This window comes from Triturus cristatus, chromosome 12, assembly GCF_964204655.1.
Source record: "Triturus cristatus chromosome 12, aTriCri1.1, whole genome shotgun sequence".
In the NCBI taxonomy this organism is placed as follows: domain Eukaryota; kingdom Metazoa; phylum Chordata; class Amphibia; order Caudata; family Salamandridae; genus Triturus; species Triturus cristatus.
In genome coordinates, this window is record NC_140595.1 from 72,302,201 (window position 1) to 72,322,489 (window position 20,289).

Below are 20,289 nucleotides of genomic sequence, written 5' to 3' on the forward strand. Positions count from 1 at the left end.
AAGCAAAACACAAATCATGATAATGTTCTAATTTGGTAAATTTCTTACAGATAATAATGAGTGCGCTGCCCAACCTAACTTGTGTGGTGCCAAAGGGGTGTGCCAGAACAGCCCGGGGAGTTACAACTGTGAATGCCAGAAAGGATTCTCCCTGGACACTGCCGGCAGCAGCTGTGAAGGTAAGGGTTATTGGTGGTGTGCGATCTAAGTGAGTGTCTGTCATTAGTTAACAAACTTTGGCACTTATGGAATAAGTCATATTTTTTCTTTTCAGTGCCCAGGGGTGTACCTGAATGGATATGTTATGATGGTCTCTTCCAATTTGCTTTTATGAATTAAAGTCCAATTTTAATTATTTTTCCTAACAGAAGTCACATTATTCATGTTCTGGTTCGATAAGTATTGTCGATCTATGCAGTAGAATTTCTTTGAGAACGTGTTAACTTTTAATTTCACAGTCCTCAATATCAAAATAAATAACTTTCCTCAGTGAGAGGAAAATAGCAATAACGAGTATCATATCTACCTATTCCTAGAGGAGAATGTGAGAACATTAAAAATATACTCCAAACCATTTGGCAGTTCTATAATATATTGAAAAATGTTCATCCCAGGCTGGTCAAACGCCCATGCCAAGGACCATAAGATAGAATGGGAGGGGGCAGGCATGAGAAGGCCTGGATTTGCAATACCCAGACTAGTTCCTGTTCATGGAGTCGTGGAAGGGCAGTGTGGTGGTGGAGGTCAGTCTGTTTCACGGATGCAGATGTGCATCAAGAAGGCGGTAAGTTTGGTGCGTTTAGTAGAGCACTGGTACTCATAGCATCATCCTGCTTCATCTTTCTGCCTCTGTCAGTTCATAGCAGAAATGGGAAAAAGTGCATATTCCGTTTTAGTAAGGAACACCTTCTGACAACAGGTCTAATGCTACCCTTCCATATTAATCAGTCTCATGTAGTTTCAGTGTTATGTCACCCTTCAATTCAGTGCTCAGCCTTTTGTCATCTCTTAGCAGCTGATTCCAGGGAAACAGCCTTTACAACGAGGCTTTTACCTCGTTGTGCCTTTTCGATGCATTTTTTAGCACGCATATTTTTACCACATGCATGCCTTTACAAAGCATGCCTTTACCTTGCATTTAAGGTAAGTTGGGGGTCTCCTTCCACACATACATTGCTTTTATATATAAAAAACAATGTGTGGTAAAGGCATGCATTGTAAAAGCATATTTGTGGTAAAAAACATCCGTGCTAAAAAATGCATGGCAAAGGCATACAATGTATCTACCTGCGTTGTACCGTCATACAACCCTGATTCCATATTATGACTTCCTGGCTACTATAATCTGTATTATATGCTATGATCTATTTTTACTTCCAATATTATCAAATCAAATGTTGCTGTTTCTTCTATGTCTACCTCATAGATGTGGATGAATGCGATGGAAACCACCGTTGCCAGCATGGCTGCCAAAATGTGCTTGGGGGTTACCGCTGTGGCTGTCCGCAAGGTTATATGCAGCACTACCAATGGAATCAGTGTGTTGGTGAGTATGCAGTGCAGGGTCTTCAGTACAGAAAAGCGAGGACCGAAGCAATTCTCTTGTTCGCACTTTCAGTGGTTCTTACTGCAAGCAGGAATATGACAACAGATTCAGGCCAAAGGAAAAGGCTGGTTTACAGGAAAGGCTGAGGGCCAGACAGTGATCATGTGCACATGTGTTCACAGAAGCACCAGGGAGTTGTGCAGCTATTTATCAATGGGTTTGCTCTCTGCAGAGTACGCAGTAACTTTCTAACTCTGTGGTTTAACAAATGCATTGCAGACGATAACACTTTGTGCAGAGCTGTGCACTACGCTTCCTTCGGGTTCTCTGTACTCTTACACACATACTCATTACACAGCACCTGAAGTGGCTCCCGAAGAGACCAATATCTCAGCAATTGCTCTAGCCATCTCGGTAGGAGCCATGATCACAGTACTCTATTGTGAACCATGTTTTTGTAAAGTGATGTTTTATCAAGTGCCATGCCAATATCTAGCGCGTATTCTTGTTTCTTCCAATAGCTATATTTTATTTTTGTGTTTTCAGTTTTCTTATATAACACTCAAATCATCTTTGGGGCTTCTAAGGTCCTAAGACAAGATGCTAAAAGCAAGGAGTTGGAGGAGTGAAGACACAGGCAGATTAGAGAACACGATGAAGCATGGGTTCAAAAAAATCTTTAACTTTCTGTCTCTCATATCACTGTAATCGGCATGTTTACAAAGTAGTAGGAGTAAATTAAGTCACTTCTCAGTTCGAGTTATCTCTTGACCAATTACTTATTCATTAAGGCGAGCAAGAAGTTGTTTATCAGTCTACTACAAGTAAAGTCTCTTTTATTAGGTCTGGGGTTTGAAAGCACACCATTCAAAGAGACCTTTTGCTACAATATGTATATTAACTGGGGTTTGGGTCATCCTCTTTCAAGTACTTGCCTACTCTGATCATCTTGTTTCAGCCATTGGCTTTAAGACATTGTCAATCACTTTGTGGCTCAGCCCAGAGGACTATATTTCTGTTACCTATTACTGTTGCCTTTTCGGGTGTATCCATTCACCTCTACTCAAGTTTAGGGCTTTAAATTTATCTCTATTGTCTCACATATCATGTACTGTAGTGAACTCAAGTAGTTAATGCTTTTCTAATGTGGATATTAAATATCTGTATGGTATAATGCTGGTCTGATAATATTAGTGCACTATCCTAAACTGAGTCTTTGCATCATCATTAGATACTTTCCCTTTGCTGTGTTTTAGAACAATTGAGGAAATCCGAGTTCATCAACTCTGGAAGCCTTTATTTTGGTCACTGGTTCGGCACTGCTGTCTTAGCCTCTTTAAAGAATGTAATAATGTTTAGAGCATGTGTAGAGACACAATATTGTATACACCAGTTCATTTGGGACATTTTGTGGTCTTCTGCATTTTGAATCCTATATCCTGTTCTCTAGATGAAAATGAGTGTGCCAGCGGGTCTTCATGTGGTTCCGCCTCCTGCTACAACACCCTCGGCAGCTTCAAATGTGTCTGCCCCTCAGGATTTGACTTTGACCAGTCATACGCTGGGTGCCAGGATGTGGACGAGTGCTCAGGTGGCACGGGGAACACATGTAGCTATGGATGCTCCAACACTGACGGGGGCTACCTCTGCGGCTGTCCTGGCGGATACTTCAGAGCGGGGCAAGGGTAAGCAGAGCACTGAAACTCTGTACATTTATAGTACTTAGAGGTGTCATAAGTGTTGTCAAACAAACAAGGTATTAGTATTATCACTTCGGACAATGTTTTCAAGTTGATTTGTAAACTGTAAGCACAGAGTAGACAAAATGTTTTTTTACATTAACCTGGCCAGTGGGTTTATTTAGTTTAGGATAGAGATGTCTCTGAGAATGTTCATTTTTTTTTCTTACATTATTTTAGCATCTCTGTAATGTGATGCACAGGGAATAAACAATGTCATGCTAACTCATGGAGTACAAACAGAGGGATCAAAATTGTCTTTAAGAGAGAAATCGATTTTTTTTAAAACTGATATAAAAACTTTTGTTTTCATTAATTCTTACTTGAAACTTTAAAAACAATGCAACGTCTTAGTAAATGTCCTGCTATGATCCTAATAATTTGTCTATTTTATTTATAAGCCCACACTCTAAATTGCCTGCAGGTGCCAACTGTAATCGGAATTCAATAAAACATGCCTCTGAAATGGTGGGCTATTTATTTAGTGTTTCATGCCAGCATATACCCAGTTCACGAGCACAAACAATGTTTAGCAGACAGTGGCTCCGAGGCGTAGGAAAATAAAGTGTTTTGCTTCATGTCTGACATCATGGTCAAAAGGGATGTTAGGACTAAAACATGGGTCTATCTGATCGACTCGCCCAACGTAGCCTCTAATTAAGTACTCACATGCCATTCATTATTGTGCTGGTGCAATGTCTCACAAGCTTGATCCTCGGTTCTTCAGTCATTTTAAAATGGCCGCATGATTACAGTGAATACTAAATATATATTTTTAAATATCATTCGCCTTTCTGCTTTTCGACTATTAATGATTAAAAATCAGATAGTGACTACGAAAGTTTGACATATGTCCTGGAAAGTCAGACTGAACGTCCAGACTACAATTACAATGGAGTGTCAAGTAGATAACATTGCTCTGAAAGCATCGGAGTAGTAGAAAGGGGACTAGGGTTATTGAAATGCCTGGAGACCAGTTAATCATAAGGATAGTTAAGGCGGAACATGAAATGATTAGGTTCAAGTCCCAGGATATTAAACCTGCCCACCTACCTGATTGAGTGAAATAAGAAAATGCAAAACTCAGTTGGTCCTGTGATTCCTGTCAAGCTACTATGATGTTGTAGATAACCACGATAGACTTTAATTCCATCACTATTTTGCAGATGTGTATAGATTATGATATAGAAAATGTCTTGTGCTGTAGGAGGAGCAATGCAAAATGTGTTCCTGACACAAAAGTGAAAGCATAATTCTATTCTATCTACAACAGTGTATAATTAAAAGAATACCTCATAGAAACTTTCTCCACTGGTACTATCGGAGAATACTGATAGACTAGCTCTCTGCGGTGATCACAAATGCATAGTTTTGCAATACATAGCAAGATTCAGAATGCACCCATGCAGCTATTCCTTAGCTCCTTCTATATCAATGAATAGGACTGTATTAACTAATTCCTTGAGGAATAAGATACTATTTTCCGTCAGCCATATTGAATAATCCACTCCCTATATTTTTTTCTGGGTGCAGTCACTGCGTTTCTGGGCTTGGCTTCAACAAGAACTCATACCTGGCATCCCCTGCAGAAGAGAATGAAGAGGACTTGCTGTCTCCTGAAGCCTGCTACGAATGTAAGATAAATGGATCCCCAAAGAAAGGAAGGCAGCGTCGTAGTGCTAATGGAACAGAGCCTCACGAGGTATGAACAGCTCCAGCCGAACCATTGATCAGACACTGCACCGAACACAGCACCATAGGATGTAGCACTAGCTGTATTGTGCATCAGATATTGACAAATACTCCTGCTGCTCCGTGTGACTGAGAGTCCTACAAACTGGTGGAGTGTGAATACTTGCAATGAATGTTGTTTTATTTGGCTGACACTGTTTTTAGTGCAAATTGCAAGCGTTGGTAGTTAGACATAATATTATAAACCAGAACAACTATGATAAATCTAATTTAGAATAACACCCGTGGCAATGCAATTCATAAGCAATTGGTTTATTGCCCTCAAAGCTAATGTTGCACATTCCATGCAGCTGCAAATGGTGTGTAAAAATGAATACAAAACTATTGCTATGTTTCCTTTTGAATGCTTCAGTCTTTAATTAACTTCAGATAATCAATTTAATCATCTCCAACTTTATTCCGTCAGGGTCACCACATCAGTCTGGCCAGCCTTGACATTGATGCTCCACTCACCATGTCGCTAAACATCTCAGACCTGGTCAACAAGCAGCACATCTTGGAGCTGATCCCCGCCATTGAGACCTTGGAGAACCACGTGCGCTATATCATTGCCCATGGCAACGAGGAGGGCTACTTCCGAATTCACCAGAAGGATGGGCTAAGCTACCTGCACCTCGGCCGCAAGAAGATCATTCCCGGCACTTACAGACTGGAGATCGCCAGCATGCCACTCTACCGCAAGAAAGAACTGCTGAAACTGGAGGACGAGAATGACCTGAACTACCTCACAGGCGAGCTTGGCCAGGCACTCAGGATGAAGCTGCAAATCAAACTTTATTAAGAACATTTAAAACACACTTCTTAAAGTTGCCATCCAAGAAGAAAAATTGGAATCGAAAACTAATTTTGTATTTATCCAATTTTCTATGTCAGCTCCTCATCCCTGAAATGTAGGATTGATGGGAAACGTGTAATATGGGCTCGCCAAAACTGTCTGTCATTTTGTGTATTTTTTTTACATGATGTTTTTGTTAAAAAAAGGAAATTTGAAAAAAAAGCATTTCATTGCAAACTATTCAAAAACTCATTGCAAGTGGGAGTTGGAAAACTGTGGCAGAGGGTATTATTTCAAAGAGATTCATCGTTAAACACAAGGCTGCTCTATGCCTTATTTGTAAAGGAAGGGGCTTGAAAGGGTTTGAGCCCCTGCCCCGGAAAATGTATTTTCAAACGATGAGCCCCGATGCGGTAGTGGCTACAGAAAATGAAAATAGAATAACAACGCTATAACCCAAAATCACCAAAGACAAAACACACATTTGCACACACACTGTGAGACATGCGGGGAAGCACAAAAGCTGTCATGTGGGAGACTATTCTACTCTTTAGGGTGAAGAATAACATTGTACTCATTTTCCAAATGAGGAAAAGAACCAGGAATTACTATTTGGTGCACGACTGCCATGTTCTATACTTGTTTTGTTTTACATAACTCTTTTCTTTGACTTTTGAAAGCCTGCATTTAGATCTAAATCCTTACTTTTAATTTCAAAACTGTGAACTCCAATTCCTCAGTTTCAAAATGCAATGTGAAGTCGCCTGCCTGAACGCCACGATCTTCCTCAATTCATTGTCATGCGTTCAGATGTTCTGAATTATCATCTGCCGTGTCTGCCTAGGCTTCTTTTTAACCTATGTAGTTCTGCTATGACTTCTCTTGGTTACTGTTGCCTTCCCTGTCAATTTATTTTAGTTTTGGTATTGCTTTGGCATTTCTGAAAACCTTGAAATCGTTCACATTCCATGGATAACTCTTACTTCTCTGTAAGGGTGATGACAGCTGCTTAGAGTGTTGTAGAAGCAGGTCGTCTCCACTCAAACTGAGATATTAGTCTGTGATAATGCACTCTCCGAGCACCAGAGTTGTAGAGAGAGTTCGATGTATCTTTGAGCTTGGAGAGCGGACCTTCTACAATGGTGAATGTATCTTAGTGTGAATCTTTACAGTATCAAAATAATTGATGATCTCACTGACTTTTTAGCCTTCACAGAGCCATCCAAGTGTAGACAAAACGCATTGGCATTGTTCTGAGGTCACTTCAGTTGTAAGGGATAGTTAATGGTATGAGTATGACCTACCTGTATTCTTTGAAATTATGGACTTTTGAAAAGAAGCATGGGAACATTGGAAAGATTTGACGGGCATAATCATTGACGATATCACCAAACCTCTTCTGTTTTTATACGCATTCGGGAAGCACAGTATTTTTTTAGACCAGCTTGGGTTTTGAATCTTGATGAAAGGCATAGTCTTAAAGTATTTTTTCAGTGATTTCTCCTTTTGCCTGGTTCCTAGACTACAAATGAATTTATCTTGCCAAAGACCTGGGGTGAAACAGCTAGTTTCTTGATTTATTTCTTTGTAGATTATTCACTACACCCTCTTAAACCAGGCAAACTGATTCGACAGACTGCACAATTGCATTCCATTTCTGGAGTTGGTGTTTGCTGAAATCTAAATTTATGTGCAATACTAGTTACTGATGCTATCCGTCCCACCTCCAGCCAGGTGTTCAGATCTGACATTTAGTGTGATTTTAATGTTTTTTAGTTCTCTTGAATGTGCTTATCTAAATTTATTAGCCACTGCTCCTGCAAAGGATTAGTCGATGGAAGAGTTTGCCACACAAGTAGGTTCACATGCAGCTGTTGGTTAACTCCTTGATTATCTAGGTAAAAATCTACTTAATTAAATTCCTTTCTTCTTTTCAAAGCAGGGGAGTTTGCATTGTTCAGCGCCTTCCATTATAAAAGCATTAGACGGGCAGCGTATCCGCAAATGTTTGTGATGGAGTAGCCCATTTGGCAAACTCTAAATCATGCCCTTGGTGTGGTACTGGGGTACGAGACAAATGTTTTTTAAGAATTCATCTAAAGTGGTTCACTGACCAATTTGTACCAAAGACTAAGAAGTGTATTTTGCTCATTTCTGGGGGGAAAACAAAGTGAAATGACTGTCTTGCATGGCCATTAGATGTTATGCAGTGTTTGCCACAAATTGCAACTAGCGCTGTGCCTTTAAAAAATGGCTAGCGCTGGTACAGACAGTTTGCAACTCTCTTTGCACTGCTCCTTCAGACAGACTCTCTAACCTCTAGCAAATCTCAGATAGTTGAGTTCCATCGCCTAATATCCCAATGCTTACAAGTGCAAAAGGGAGCTCTGAGCCTGTTGAACAAAGATAAACATACACTTTTGTGTATGTTTACGATTGTCTGCTATTCACAAAGGGATTTATTAGTAGTATCTCTACGAGAACGGAGTCTCCGCACATAAAAAGACCTATGTTTTTATGTGCATAGACTCCACACTCGTAAAGATACTACTCATAAATCCCTTTGTAAATAGCAAACAATCGTAAACTTATACAAAAGTGTAAGTTTTCCTTCGTGAATCAGGCCCTCTGTTTATAAAAAAATCTTCTTATTATGTATGTCACCAAAAATAATTTTCCAAATAGTGGAGCTGGAGCACAAAGGCTTGAAAAGATTTTCAGGCAGTGAGCGAAAGGTAGCGTTATCCTTTCCCTGGACGAACAAAAGACAGAAATATACTTCAGTGCGCAACACATACCTGTTAAAAGCAGACAAACTCTGGAAACAAGCCACTTGCAAAGAAAGGAAGAAAGAAAGGTTTTTGACATTATGAATTCCTACAAATCAGTAGAACTTCCTGCCCATGGTACCTTCCTCTGTAGAGTGCCTATACGGTTTTGCAGTGTTCAGTGCTGTTTTTCTTTAACCCGCGAATGACAAATGAAGAAAAAAGGTGCTAATTAAAACTAAAGTTACACACAAGACTACCTGAACCCTTCCCGTACCCTTACCTCAGCTCTCCCTACCGTATTCTGAAACTGGTGCTGGTATTTTAACTTCATGTTTACTGCACTGTACGCAACCCTTTAATATTTATATCTAATCACCAAATTTACTGTTTCTGTTTTTTGTGAATGCATATTCCTGTAGATGTTTTTAAGTACGTTGTGGGGAGGTTTTTTTTAATTTTTGGTTGCAGCCACTTCATGTCAGTCAAGGTAATGTGTGAATACTGTAATTTTGGCTAATGTCACACTTGAATACTTCTTTGTGTTCAGCTGCCCCAACACACTCGAGCTAAGTTAGGCAGGAGCCCAAGAACTCTCAATATGAACATTGGCCATCTTTTATTTTTGTTTTACCAAATGGTGCTTTTTTTAAAGAAATAAATAAAAAATACTGTCTTTTTTGTTTCTTATGTTGAGCCAAATGTTTTAAAAACAACTACATGTGTTCATTCATTCCAGCGTCTTCCAAATATTTTTTGTGTTTGTGTGCAGTTTTATAGAAGCAAACCATGCCAGTAGGTTTTTGTTCTCTGAGTTTTGGGCACATAAAGTAGGAAAACTGCACAACATTACATTTTCATATCTTTGTGGATTTTTGTATCAAAAGCAACAGCAACAATAAAACTATTTTGGGTTAAAGTTTTCTTCTAATTGTTTTCTTTACAATGCAGTTTATAACCAGCCCTAAATTTGGTTCTTTAACCAACAATTAGATGCCCGTTCATCCAGCATTAAGTTTAGAATTTCTGCTAATAAAGAGGAAGAAACATTATTTGTTTTCTGGCATTGAGGAAAAGTAATGCGATATATTCAAGTTCCTTTGAAATCTGTGGAATCCTGGCTGCCACAAGTCTTAACAGGGCTGCGAAGCAACTAAGTCCACTTTAGCCTTATTGATCGGGGGACAATGGAGTACATAACAGAATTTAATATGGGCAAATGTTTGCCTGGAAAACATATTCACCCTTGTCTGACGAAATTTGGTGTGCCGAGTACTTTGGACCATTTGTATTTCTATTTTATTATGCAAATATCTATGGGTTACTAAATGGTTTGCTACAGGACTGTTCAGAGTCACATGATACTGTACATTCAGAGCTTCTTGCTCACCACTGAAGTTAAATGGCACTTACCTAGCTACAAATGTGCTCTTGCAGTGCACAGTAGTACAAAAGCTCTAGATATTACAATCTATTATTCCTAAAGTGTAAGTAGGGGTAATTAAGTAACTGTAACAGGGCAATTTGATTTGGGAAAGCTGACTGATAAAATATCGAGGTCTACAATATTGGCCCGCATATACAAAGAATCCAAAATTTCGACTACCAACATATCATCAAGGTTACATATATATGGAAGTATAGTTTTACTGTTCTTAACTCTATATCCACTTACTTGACCATGTGTTGGTAGTGTTTGTTGTGGAGACCATACAAATCCAGGTAGATATTAAAATATCAATATTTTGGTAGAACACCCTTATCGGGATCCTTCCCAGCAGTCATATATATGCTTTATGAACGATCTTCTAGTACTTATTCAAAGAATCATGTACACTAGTTCAGTCCATCAACATTATATAAGCAATACCAGTGTTACAGCCAGAAAATATATATATATTTAAATTGTTTTACCTAAAGACCACTTTACCCTCCCACTCTTTACTTGTCATACCTAACCGATTAGCTTGACTGGTTGTATTTGAAGTCACAGTTAGGGCACTATTGATAATAAACTTATAAGGATAACCTGTGAAGCACTGTCCTATGATTGGGTACTCATCCTTTTTTTTTGTTAATATTTTTTTGCATATTTCGCACTGTGGAATGTATTTATTGTGCTCCTTTTAATATTTTGTGTAGTTTCATAGAACAGTACAAAGTATATTTATTACATAATCTGGCATCGGAGACAACTTACTTAGCTTTTTTTTTTGTTATTTCAGTTATTTCGCCAATAAAGCCCCTGTGGAAATCATCTACCTCCCTAGAATACTACCTATATTCAATAAACATTCAGTGTGCTTTAAATGGTGTAAATTTCTCCTATAAGGCACAGACTTTTTTTTTTATAAATAAAGCACTATTTAGGGCTATAAACTTGTGAAAAGATTGGTAAAAAAATATAAAGCTTTAAAAATACTTCCAGATTTTAATAAAGACGAAAACGTGTCACGAAAAATTCCATTTGAACTTCATTGATAAATTAGACAACGAAACAGGTTCTGTTTATCTTATGTTTTTATTTTTTGACTTTTGCTATTTGCCAATCTTTGTATATCTCTGAAGTTCCGGTTGAGCAAATATTTAACTTCTAGTTACAAATACATCCAATAACTGTCCAGTGCTAGTACAATAAAGTGCAAATAAGCTTTAAATAATTATATTAATTAAACTTTCAGACCACAGAGTTCAACAATCAAAATGGTTATTAACAGACATAACAACATATACATTATAGCGCAATCAGAAATACAAGGCCTCCTTGCTTACATAAACTGAGATCTCTACTGGTGTGAGTAACACCTTCGCACATCGAAAGAGGTGAGCTAGATAAACTAAGTTTGGAGAGTAGCAGCCATGAATCTGACAGCAATTGTAAATCATAAACTTCAAGAAAAATGTATTCAAACATAACAGTGTCTGTTACTTATTAAGATTCTAGGTGCTACCCATGTGCTCTTATGAACAACGTCATCAAGGGTGAACCATTGTTGTGTAAATCTTTTGCTATAAAACTTGAATTGCTGAGACACTTTTTCCAGTGTATTTAAATGTATAAAGACATCTTTCACTTTAAAAGGTAGTGAGACAGTTACCACGGAAAATGAAACAAAACTAAAATTGTCAAATAAACCAGCAAAATGGTGTTAGCAAGAGACAACTCCATGAGAAATCATACATAAATCATTAAGTATGTTAGAGCTCTCTGTGACGCTTGGTAGGACAGACCACACAACACTGTTAAACAGTTGAACATAACAGGAGGGGAATCAGATCCTGCATTAGATAGGTTGCATTATTTTGGTAGACATAGTGCCAATCAAGATCTTATTATATCACAACCTGTCAACTCAAAAAGTAGGGTTCCTCGAAGATCACTATTGTTGCCCTGTAAAGTTAGGAGCTTATTTACAAAACCCTTGCGCCACTGGTGCATCACTTTTTGTGACGCACCTGCGGCGCATCTTACTGCCCCATATTTACAAGGACACTCGTGTCCTTGTAAATACGGCCTCTTTACACGCAGCACTATGTGTGAAAGAGGCGTGCCATGGGTGTTGATGTGAATGTTCCCACACAACACCCATGACTTCTGCCGCATTTCCAGATTTACGAGAAATCGTATGCCAGGATATGCCACGCCTCCCCGGGCGATGTTTTCATTTCTCCTAATTTTTTCCTCTTTCTATGCATGCTGCATTCTGCAGCATGCATAGGAAGAGGAAATCACCTCTTGTGATAGTTTTTTTGCAGGAAGGGACACTTTCCTGCACAAAAACAATCATTCCGCAACACAGGCACTCTTGCACCATGGTGCAAGGCTGTCTGCGTCGGCGCATGGCAGCCCATTGTGTGCCAGCGCAGTGGCGGGCAAAGGGATCCGTCATATTGTTGTAGATATGACACATCCCTTTGCTTCCAATGTAACGCAGCACGGCAACGCCAAACGGCTTGCGGCACAGCGCTGCATTACTTTGTTGTAGATAAGGCCCTTAGAATTCATATGTGACCTCTTTATGGCTTCATCATACACAATGAACTGGGTCTACAATCATGTATAGCTTCTCTTTACGGACGATATCATGTACTGATGATACTCAATTAGAAGTATACAAGTCAGATTTTAGGATCAGTACTGCAATGTGACAAGCTTCTTTTAAAACATTGAAAGATAGATGAGAAAGGACTTGCTACAATTATATGCATGCAAACTGAAGTAGTTTTATTTGGTATCACTCTCGTTTTGATGCCCATTGCATTACATAATTTAACAGCTTGTCCAAAACTGTTCTGTTCTATTTATTTTAATCTTGCATTGCAGGTTACTTGGGTGTCTAGAGGTTGTCATATAAAACAATTAAAATGCTTTATTCATTTACGCATTATCAGGGATAGTTTCAGAAAGTTGGTAACTCTACCCATAGAGCATGTGTTGCTTAAACACAGAAACACACAAGAAATTGAACTCCAAAACAATACAGTAAAACAGAAAAGTGAAAAAGAATAAGTAGGAATCGAAAAAATGCAGGACCTATAGAGACTTGCTTTAAGTGCAACTGGAGATTGTTGGAGAGGTAGTAACGAGTAGATGCTGTAACACTATGGTTGGATGCTATGACCATAAACATAGATGCATCAAAGACACAGAACATTATGGGCAGCACCAGTACAAGCTTAAGTATTAACCCACTTGGTGACTGCCAACCTGAGTTACCAATACCAGAAATACTAGACCCCAATCCATTAGTTAATACTTATTTCCTCCATGTCTATCACCTGGAGACTGCAGCTGCTTTCAGCAGTCACAATCTGGAGGTGAAAGATAACTGAGCTACAGAGTCACAGTGGACCTTGTAAGTCCAATGGGGCAGGTAGTTCTCATTACCCACAGAAATGAACGGACAACAGATAATGAGGCCCTTTCTGTAACCAGTCTGGTTCTTCCTATTAACAAAATTAATGCTTAGTATTTTTAGGCCATGTTTTAGTAGATTAAAAAGGAGTTTGATATTGGTTTGCCACAAAAAATAGAAAGCACAGTTAGACAGGGGTCATTTTGGGGTAGAAAACACTCAACGTTTATATAGAAAAGTTGTCTCCAAGTAAAATAAAGAGATCAAGAGACATTATATATCCTCAAGAAAGTGGTCTAAATGGAACTGGCACAAACGTAAACAGGAATTTACATCCTCAAAGCAGGGCCCTGCACAATGACAGAAAATATATGATGCCCTTTGACAGTAAGGTCATGTACAATGACATAGAACGGATTGCGAGCCAATGACTTAGCACGTGAGAAATATGCCAGTGGATCATAGCTCCTGAAAACGCATTGTACGACAATAAAAACACACAAAAATGCCTGGTTATTTTGATCAAGCAATACACCCATGGACCAGGAAACCAAAGGTGGACTTTAGTCTCAAAAGCCATATTGATTACATACAAGAAAACCTGTAAGCCCATGATAGATGCATCTAGAAAACTAAGGTCGTGCGCTAATTACATGGCTAAAGGTATACTTAGGACATGACACACTTCGCAAATGCATAGGCATGGTCAGTAGCCATTGACAGAAAATACAGTGTGATCTTTAAGAGACTGAGAGTTTTGACTTGGTAATCAAAACAATGGTCACAAAGCCATTTGTGCATCTAGGTTCAGATTAAACTACCTTTTTTTTATAAGCGTAAAGGCACTTTTGCTATCTACAAAATGTGGCTTCATCGTACTAAGAAGATACACTCACATGTCGTATTAACCAAGTATGAAGTAATGTTAAGCAGTAGTAAATCTTCTCCTAGGTGCAGAGGGTCTGTTTGACTGGACGATGATGCTTTCAGCAGTATGTGCATATGCACAGACTTGTGAGTTTGTGATTATTCACTGTTTTTTCTTGGCCTGCTAACACTATGGAATGGTTGGAGATTTACTCTTATTAAGAGCAGGATGAATCCCTTCCTTGTGAGATATTGAGCCTGGAAGTCTTAAAAAAACAAAATTGAAGGTGCGTAGTAAAAGGGATCACCACACGTAGAAAAATATCTCCCAAGTGGGCAAAATAAACTGTAATGTATTAATGCGATAACGTTGCCTCATTCACATTTGAACATTATTTATACTTAGGAATGCGGAAATGGCTTTGCGTTCGCGTAATGGGAATACACAAATATTTTCGAATGATGGTCCTGGAAAACTGTAACAGTTGCAGCTCGGGGTGAGTACTCTTGGAAACCTTTATAAATCTGGTCATTTCGAAATTCGACATCAAAACGTTGGGCCCGATTCACAAAGGTAAAGTTAGACAAAAGCCTAACTTTCCGACTTTTGGTATTCACAAAGGGCATTTACGAGTAGTAAATGCCCTTTGCGAATACCGAAAGTCGTAAAGTTAGACTTTCGTCTCACTTTACCTTTGTGATTCAGGCCGATAGTTTTTGGATGATTGGCCATCCAGTGTATCATATACTGTGGTAGCCTCTGTAGAGTGCGGGACAGTGTTTTGATGGTGATCAGTAATAATAATACTTATTGTACTCTAAATTATAGTTCAGAAATATTAAGGTATAATACCAGCTTGTTGATAGTTCAGAAACACAGCCCTTTTAGCCTTCCATAGCCTACCCTAGGAGATGTTTCAACTTACTATAGAAAGATAATAATCTGTATTTTACAGTAAAATGTTAAAGATGTTTATCAGATATGCTGCTTATTATAACAACAATGATGATGGGAAGAATATACTCCCAGAGTTATTCCAAAGTGAAATTAACATGATGGAATTGTTTTAAAGTGGTCAGGGTTTGGTCAATGAGAAACCTTGGGACAACATTACATCAAATAGCTCTAAAAGTAATTAATTTGTTAAACTAAATAAAGAAGAGCAGGAGTCCAAAGTTTTTTTCTGAGGAGTTGGCAAACTAAGAATGCCCATGCTACTGAATACCAAGGCAACTTGGTTTCAATTCCCCCTCATGACTCTTTCTTCACCCTACGTTTCATGTCTCTTTATCTCACTTTTGGAAGCTCTTTTTCATTCCAACTTTCTTTCTTTGTCACTGTTTTTCTTTTTCTTCTTTCCTCATTCTCTCTATTTCACCTACCTCTTGCTTTACTTTGGGCCTAAGTCAAGTGATGTTCAGGGTCATCAGATATGCAAGGTGGTGCTCATCACATGCAACCACTGGTGGAAATTAACCAATGAGATCCAGGCAGGAGCTACTAAATGGTTACAAGCCGTACAGTAGCGGGTATGTCAGATTCTGTCATCCGCACAATCTTTTGACTTTTGTAGTAAAACACACTTAACCCTGAAAGCATCAGTATGTTAACAAGAATAAACAATAGAACAAACATAAACGTACATAAACATTTTAAGAAGTGGTGAGATCAAAACTGTGCAAAATTCATTACACATCTCATGTCCAGAAGAAGTGAATTCCAGAAGCTGCAAACCCTCCTTGTGCCAGGTGAGTTATTCTCTGTTAGGAAGCACATCCTCTGTGACGACCTTTAGGCTTGCCATATGACTACATGTAATTAGTGCACTGCGTTTCCAGTCCTTAGCATTTGTGCATGTTGCCACTCATAGAGTTGGTTTGGTTAAGTCGACTCGCAATGGACAAGCACATCTAAACAATGATTTTCTAGAGGAATATCACGATTGACGGGTTGCCCTCATGACAAGGATTCCTTTGGTAACACTAATGAAATGAGACTATGGATAATGAGCCTCCAAAATACCAAATAAGTTGGATGATGTGCACGTTCCAAACCCATCTGATCTTTAAGGCCCAGAGTGACCTGCTTGTGATTAATCTGGTGGCTCCTGGATAACCTGGACAGACCACACTACATCAGAGTTATGTGATCAAAGTAGATGACTCATCTCAGCATCCTATTTCATTTTGTACTCCCCAAAAATTAAATGACATTACATGCAAGTCTTTCTCATTGCCAGCTGACACCAAGAAGGTTTCTGGCAAGCTTTTCACCTGTTTCTTCGCGGAGGTATTCATTCAAGCTCACATCTGGCCAGCAGTACGGGTCTCACTTCAGCCTCAAAGTGTCAGTTAGATCCTTATGGACAGCTAGCTGGCCCATCATGTGAGAGGAGGCTCTGACCAGATGTAGAGATCTCTACCTGCCTGGCCAAAGAGGAGTTTGTTTGTGAAAAACAAAAATAGAAAATCAAATCAAACAAAAGAAAATAATGGACTTAATTTGCAGGGAGTGTTCTCCATGTGCACCGGGCTATTGTTTCATATTGATGCCCAGGTCTAGCAATCATTGCATTGTGGACCTTGGAGGAGGACACATGAATTGTGAGGAAAGACCTCCTGATGCAAGAAAGACATTGAACCTTTGATATGATATGTGATATGTTGATACCATTGACTACCAGCTGCATTGAGGGTGGCTTTACCAGCAATCACTCAGCACTTCCCTTACTCTAAACTGGACAGGCGAAGCACAACTGTGGGGGTAGGAGAAACATCCATTTACAGTGGTTGTCTTATTGGCACAAACTCTCTATTAACCTTTTATTCTTCAGTGTACAAAGATTGTGCAAGACTGTTAAGGGCTTGATTTAGATGTTGGTTGAAAAGCGGTAAATTTTAGGAGAAACTTCCCAAAAACTTTATGCTTATAAATAGTACCCTCATGCAGACTCTCTATTTACCTGAATACAATTAAAAGATCCTGTCTTGGAATGCAAGACAGATCTTTTTCATTTGATTAACGTGTCTACCCTAATACATTTTTTGTGTGTTATATCTCCTTGTTGTTTTTTCACTCCTCCTCCTGCCATGTTACTTTTTCGCTTGACCAAATATTATCCATATATATGATGCCGTGGGATACTCTTCTGATGATATCTTCTAAGATAAAATAAGTAGACACAATTTCTTTGCACCATTATTAAAATAATGAATGTTTCCCTATTTATTTCAATATGGAAGATAAATCCTATTTCTGCACATTCTTGCATCCAATAACCTGTCAAATTGTTTTTGTTCAGTGACAATTTAGCTCTACTCAATAATAGGCTAAAGTCTTCACCATCATTATTAGCAGGGAATTGCTTGTTACTTTTTTTATTTCAACTTCCAAAAATAAAAATAAGACCATCAGTGCACTGCTCGATGCAAGGTATTGAAATATATGGACTGTCACCGGTACCTGGTGGAAATAAATATTGTTTCCTGTTTTACATTGTGCCTTTAAATATACATCATCACTGTAAAGTATTAATGGTTCATTCATTTGAATATTTCTCCCATATTGGAAAAGTGTTAAGAATATCTTGTGGTGTTAACAAAAGCTCTAGAAATGTAGCATGTTTATAAAGACCAAAGGCTCCTGTTGGTTAACTGTACCTACACTCAAGAGTCCCAGGTCATCTTTTAAAATCTGGAAGTCCAGCTTGAAAATGGTATCAATATGTTCTAAAATAACATGGAGTAGGTTCTGACATTTTTAACTCCATACTTAGCTTTACAGGGTAATATAATAAACCCAAGAAAAATTATTTTGATTTTAATTACTTTAAGAGGGTAATTGAGTTGAGTTGAGGAGAATTTAAATAGTGGTACTGGCCTTTAGGTAACTAAGTTATGACAGTCACGTGAATAACATAACTACTAGAATCATAGTGTTTTTAGATTTCCCAAAAATTACCTTAGTTGGTTATTAGAGCGCATGTTCCTCAAACTGCTAGACTTTTTAGAAAAACATCTTCAACTCACTCCAATATGGTGAGTTAAGTAGGTAGTAATGAACTGAAGGGTGGGATTGAGGGAAGAGGTTCCCTACATAAAACAGGCATTGAAAGTAAGGCATCACAGTTGGAAAATGCTTCTAGGAAACTACAGTCAACTGAAAGTAGTCACTACTCACCAATTTAGAATTAGTGAGAACTAAGACATTTTACATTTCTGTTACTACAAAGTGCAAAAAACTATTTCTTCCATCTGCAGCTCTTTGACTTTAGAAAACACTAGGTAAACTCATAATAAAGAGGATGTTTCTGCACACATCCTGATAAAGAGTTTCCCATCTTTCCATGAGTTTCCCAGCACTAGAACCAAGAAAGCATGATCTATTGTACTTGGAACCCACCATTTGGAGTCGCACATTTAAGAAGAAAGACTTATGAACCTGCCCATTCTAGCCCTCACCCACACGCTACATCTAATCTGTGCAACTCGCTGAAGAATACACTATTCAGCACAACTGTTTGTTCTTAAACTGCTCTCATTCAGTGTACTTCCTGCGTACCATGCTCCCGTAATGTCTATAAGAATGTCATCAAACGTTGCTGGAATGCATACTGTTTACGAGTAAAAGGTTAGGACGCTACGGTGATTCCCACGTATTAACAGGACGGGTGGAAGATCCTTAGAAAGTGTCTCCAGCCATGCCATGTACAAAGCGTTGGACACTGCTCCCTTCCTGGCGATAGGCATTGTCCTAAGAAAAGAAGAGCAGTTATTAAGGTTTGACTTTCATTAACAGTTGTATACTTTTTTCTAATCAAAAACTGCAAGTTTATGTGACAAATAAAGTTTAGAATATTTGAAATGTTACTAACCATACTTACTCCTGCTCTTAGTTCAAAGAGCTTTTATCATTTACTTCTAGAGGACGATATTTGTGTTACAGGATGACCAGTAACCTATGAACATTTATTCATGCTCAGCTTTCCCACATAGTTGCCAAACTCTATCCCAAAGTAAGCTCTCTCATAAGAATAGCCCGGTTACAAAGACCTGCAGGGTGCCAAAGTAAAAACTGGAAATGCTCTTGAATTAGAACAATCCTGAGCTACCCATCCAGCATGCGACTCTTGGGCTGTGTTCAGTTCCATTTTTTGGGGTCTTTCTTAAAGTCATATATCTGCAAAAAATGGTCATCCTCCTCCAAGAACTAGTAATTGGAGCTTACATGAGTACTTTATGGCTGCTATTGCCCTTAAAGATTGAAGTTTTCAGCAAAAGACTCTTGATTCAATAAAGAGTCAAGATAATTTAGTCCAAATATCCAACTATATTTATCAAATAGTTATCAAATACTCATTACAATAAACTACAGTTTCAGAATTATATTGATTACAAGTCTTAACTGGTTTAGCTTTCCGTAGAGGTTGTCTTTGGAAATACCAGTAGGGTCAAAATTTCAAACCATGTGCACAAGGGAGATATTCAAAATAGCTGTTTGTAGGTGTCCAGAGATTCTTTGATCTCTAGTGCTCCAAGGTGGTAGAAATGCAGCACGGAGCAGTCCAGAAACACCCTATGTATATTTAAATAGGTTGGTGAGAGACTATTGTAATTTTGCCATATTGAGCGATGAGAAACTGTCTTGTTTCTGGAGTATGTCTTCATTATTAAAGGTGCATAAACTCCCAGATACTACACTTTTCTTCACACAGAGATTAATGGTGGAAACATGTTCTTTGTGTTTCTCCTACTCCTCTGCATACGTTTAGGACTTAAAACAATTTAAGGTATTTTAAATTATTGTTTCCATCTTTTTCTCATTTTTTCCGTGACAGAGATGGCTGGCGGATAAATAGAACTAGAGCTTTTCTGCAATAATGACCATAGCAGTTCGGTGCTGTAATGACTCAGAAGTCAGTTGCACAGCAGAACTAGCAGGACAGACGATAGCAGCCAGGTGCGTTATATGTGTAGTATTATGGTA

General features: G+C 38.5%; 2 protein-coding genes across 2 annotated transcripts in view; one reads left to right on the top strand and one right to left on the bottom strand.

Moving 5' to 3' along the window:
• Window positions 1-9,499, top strand: part of LOC146772546 (fibrillin-2-like) — a 263,733-nt gene extending 254,234 nt beyond the window's left edge. The window contains exons 61-65 of the mRNA XM_085638491.1: window positions 51-179; window positions 1,427-1,546; window positions 2,997-3,231; window positions 4,819-4,987; window positions 5,444-9,499. Coding sequence (XP_085494617.1) covers window positions 51-179; window positions 1,427-1,546; window positions 2,997-3,231; window positions 4,819-4,987; window positions 5,444-5,818 — 1,028 coding nt within the window. The 3' untranslated portion in view covers window positions 5,819-9,499. The remainder of the gene's footprint in view (window positions 1-50; window positions 180-1,426; window positions 1,547-2,996; window positions 3,232-4,818; window positions 4,988-5,443) is intronic.
• A 1,611-nt stretch (window positions 9,500-11,110) lies between these two features.
• LOC146772547 (solute carrier family 12 member 2-like) overlaps window positions 11,111-20,289 on the bottom strand; it is a 133,840-nt gene continuing 124,661 nt past the window's right edge. Inside the window, exon 27 of the mRNA XM_085636755.1 lies at window positions 11,111-19,056. Coding sequence (XP_085492881.1) covers window positions 18,921-19,056 — 136 coding nt within the window. The 3' untranslated portion in view covers window positions 11,111-18,920. The remainder of the gene's footprint in view (window positions 19,057-20,289) is intronic.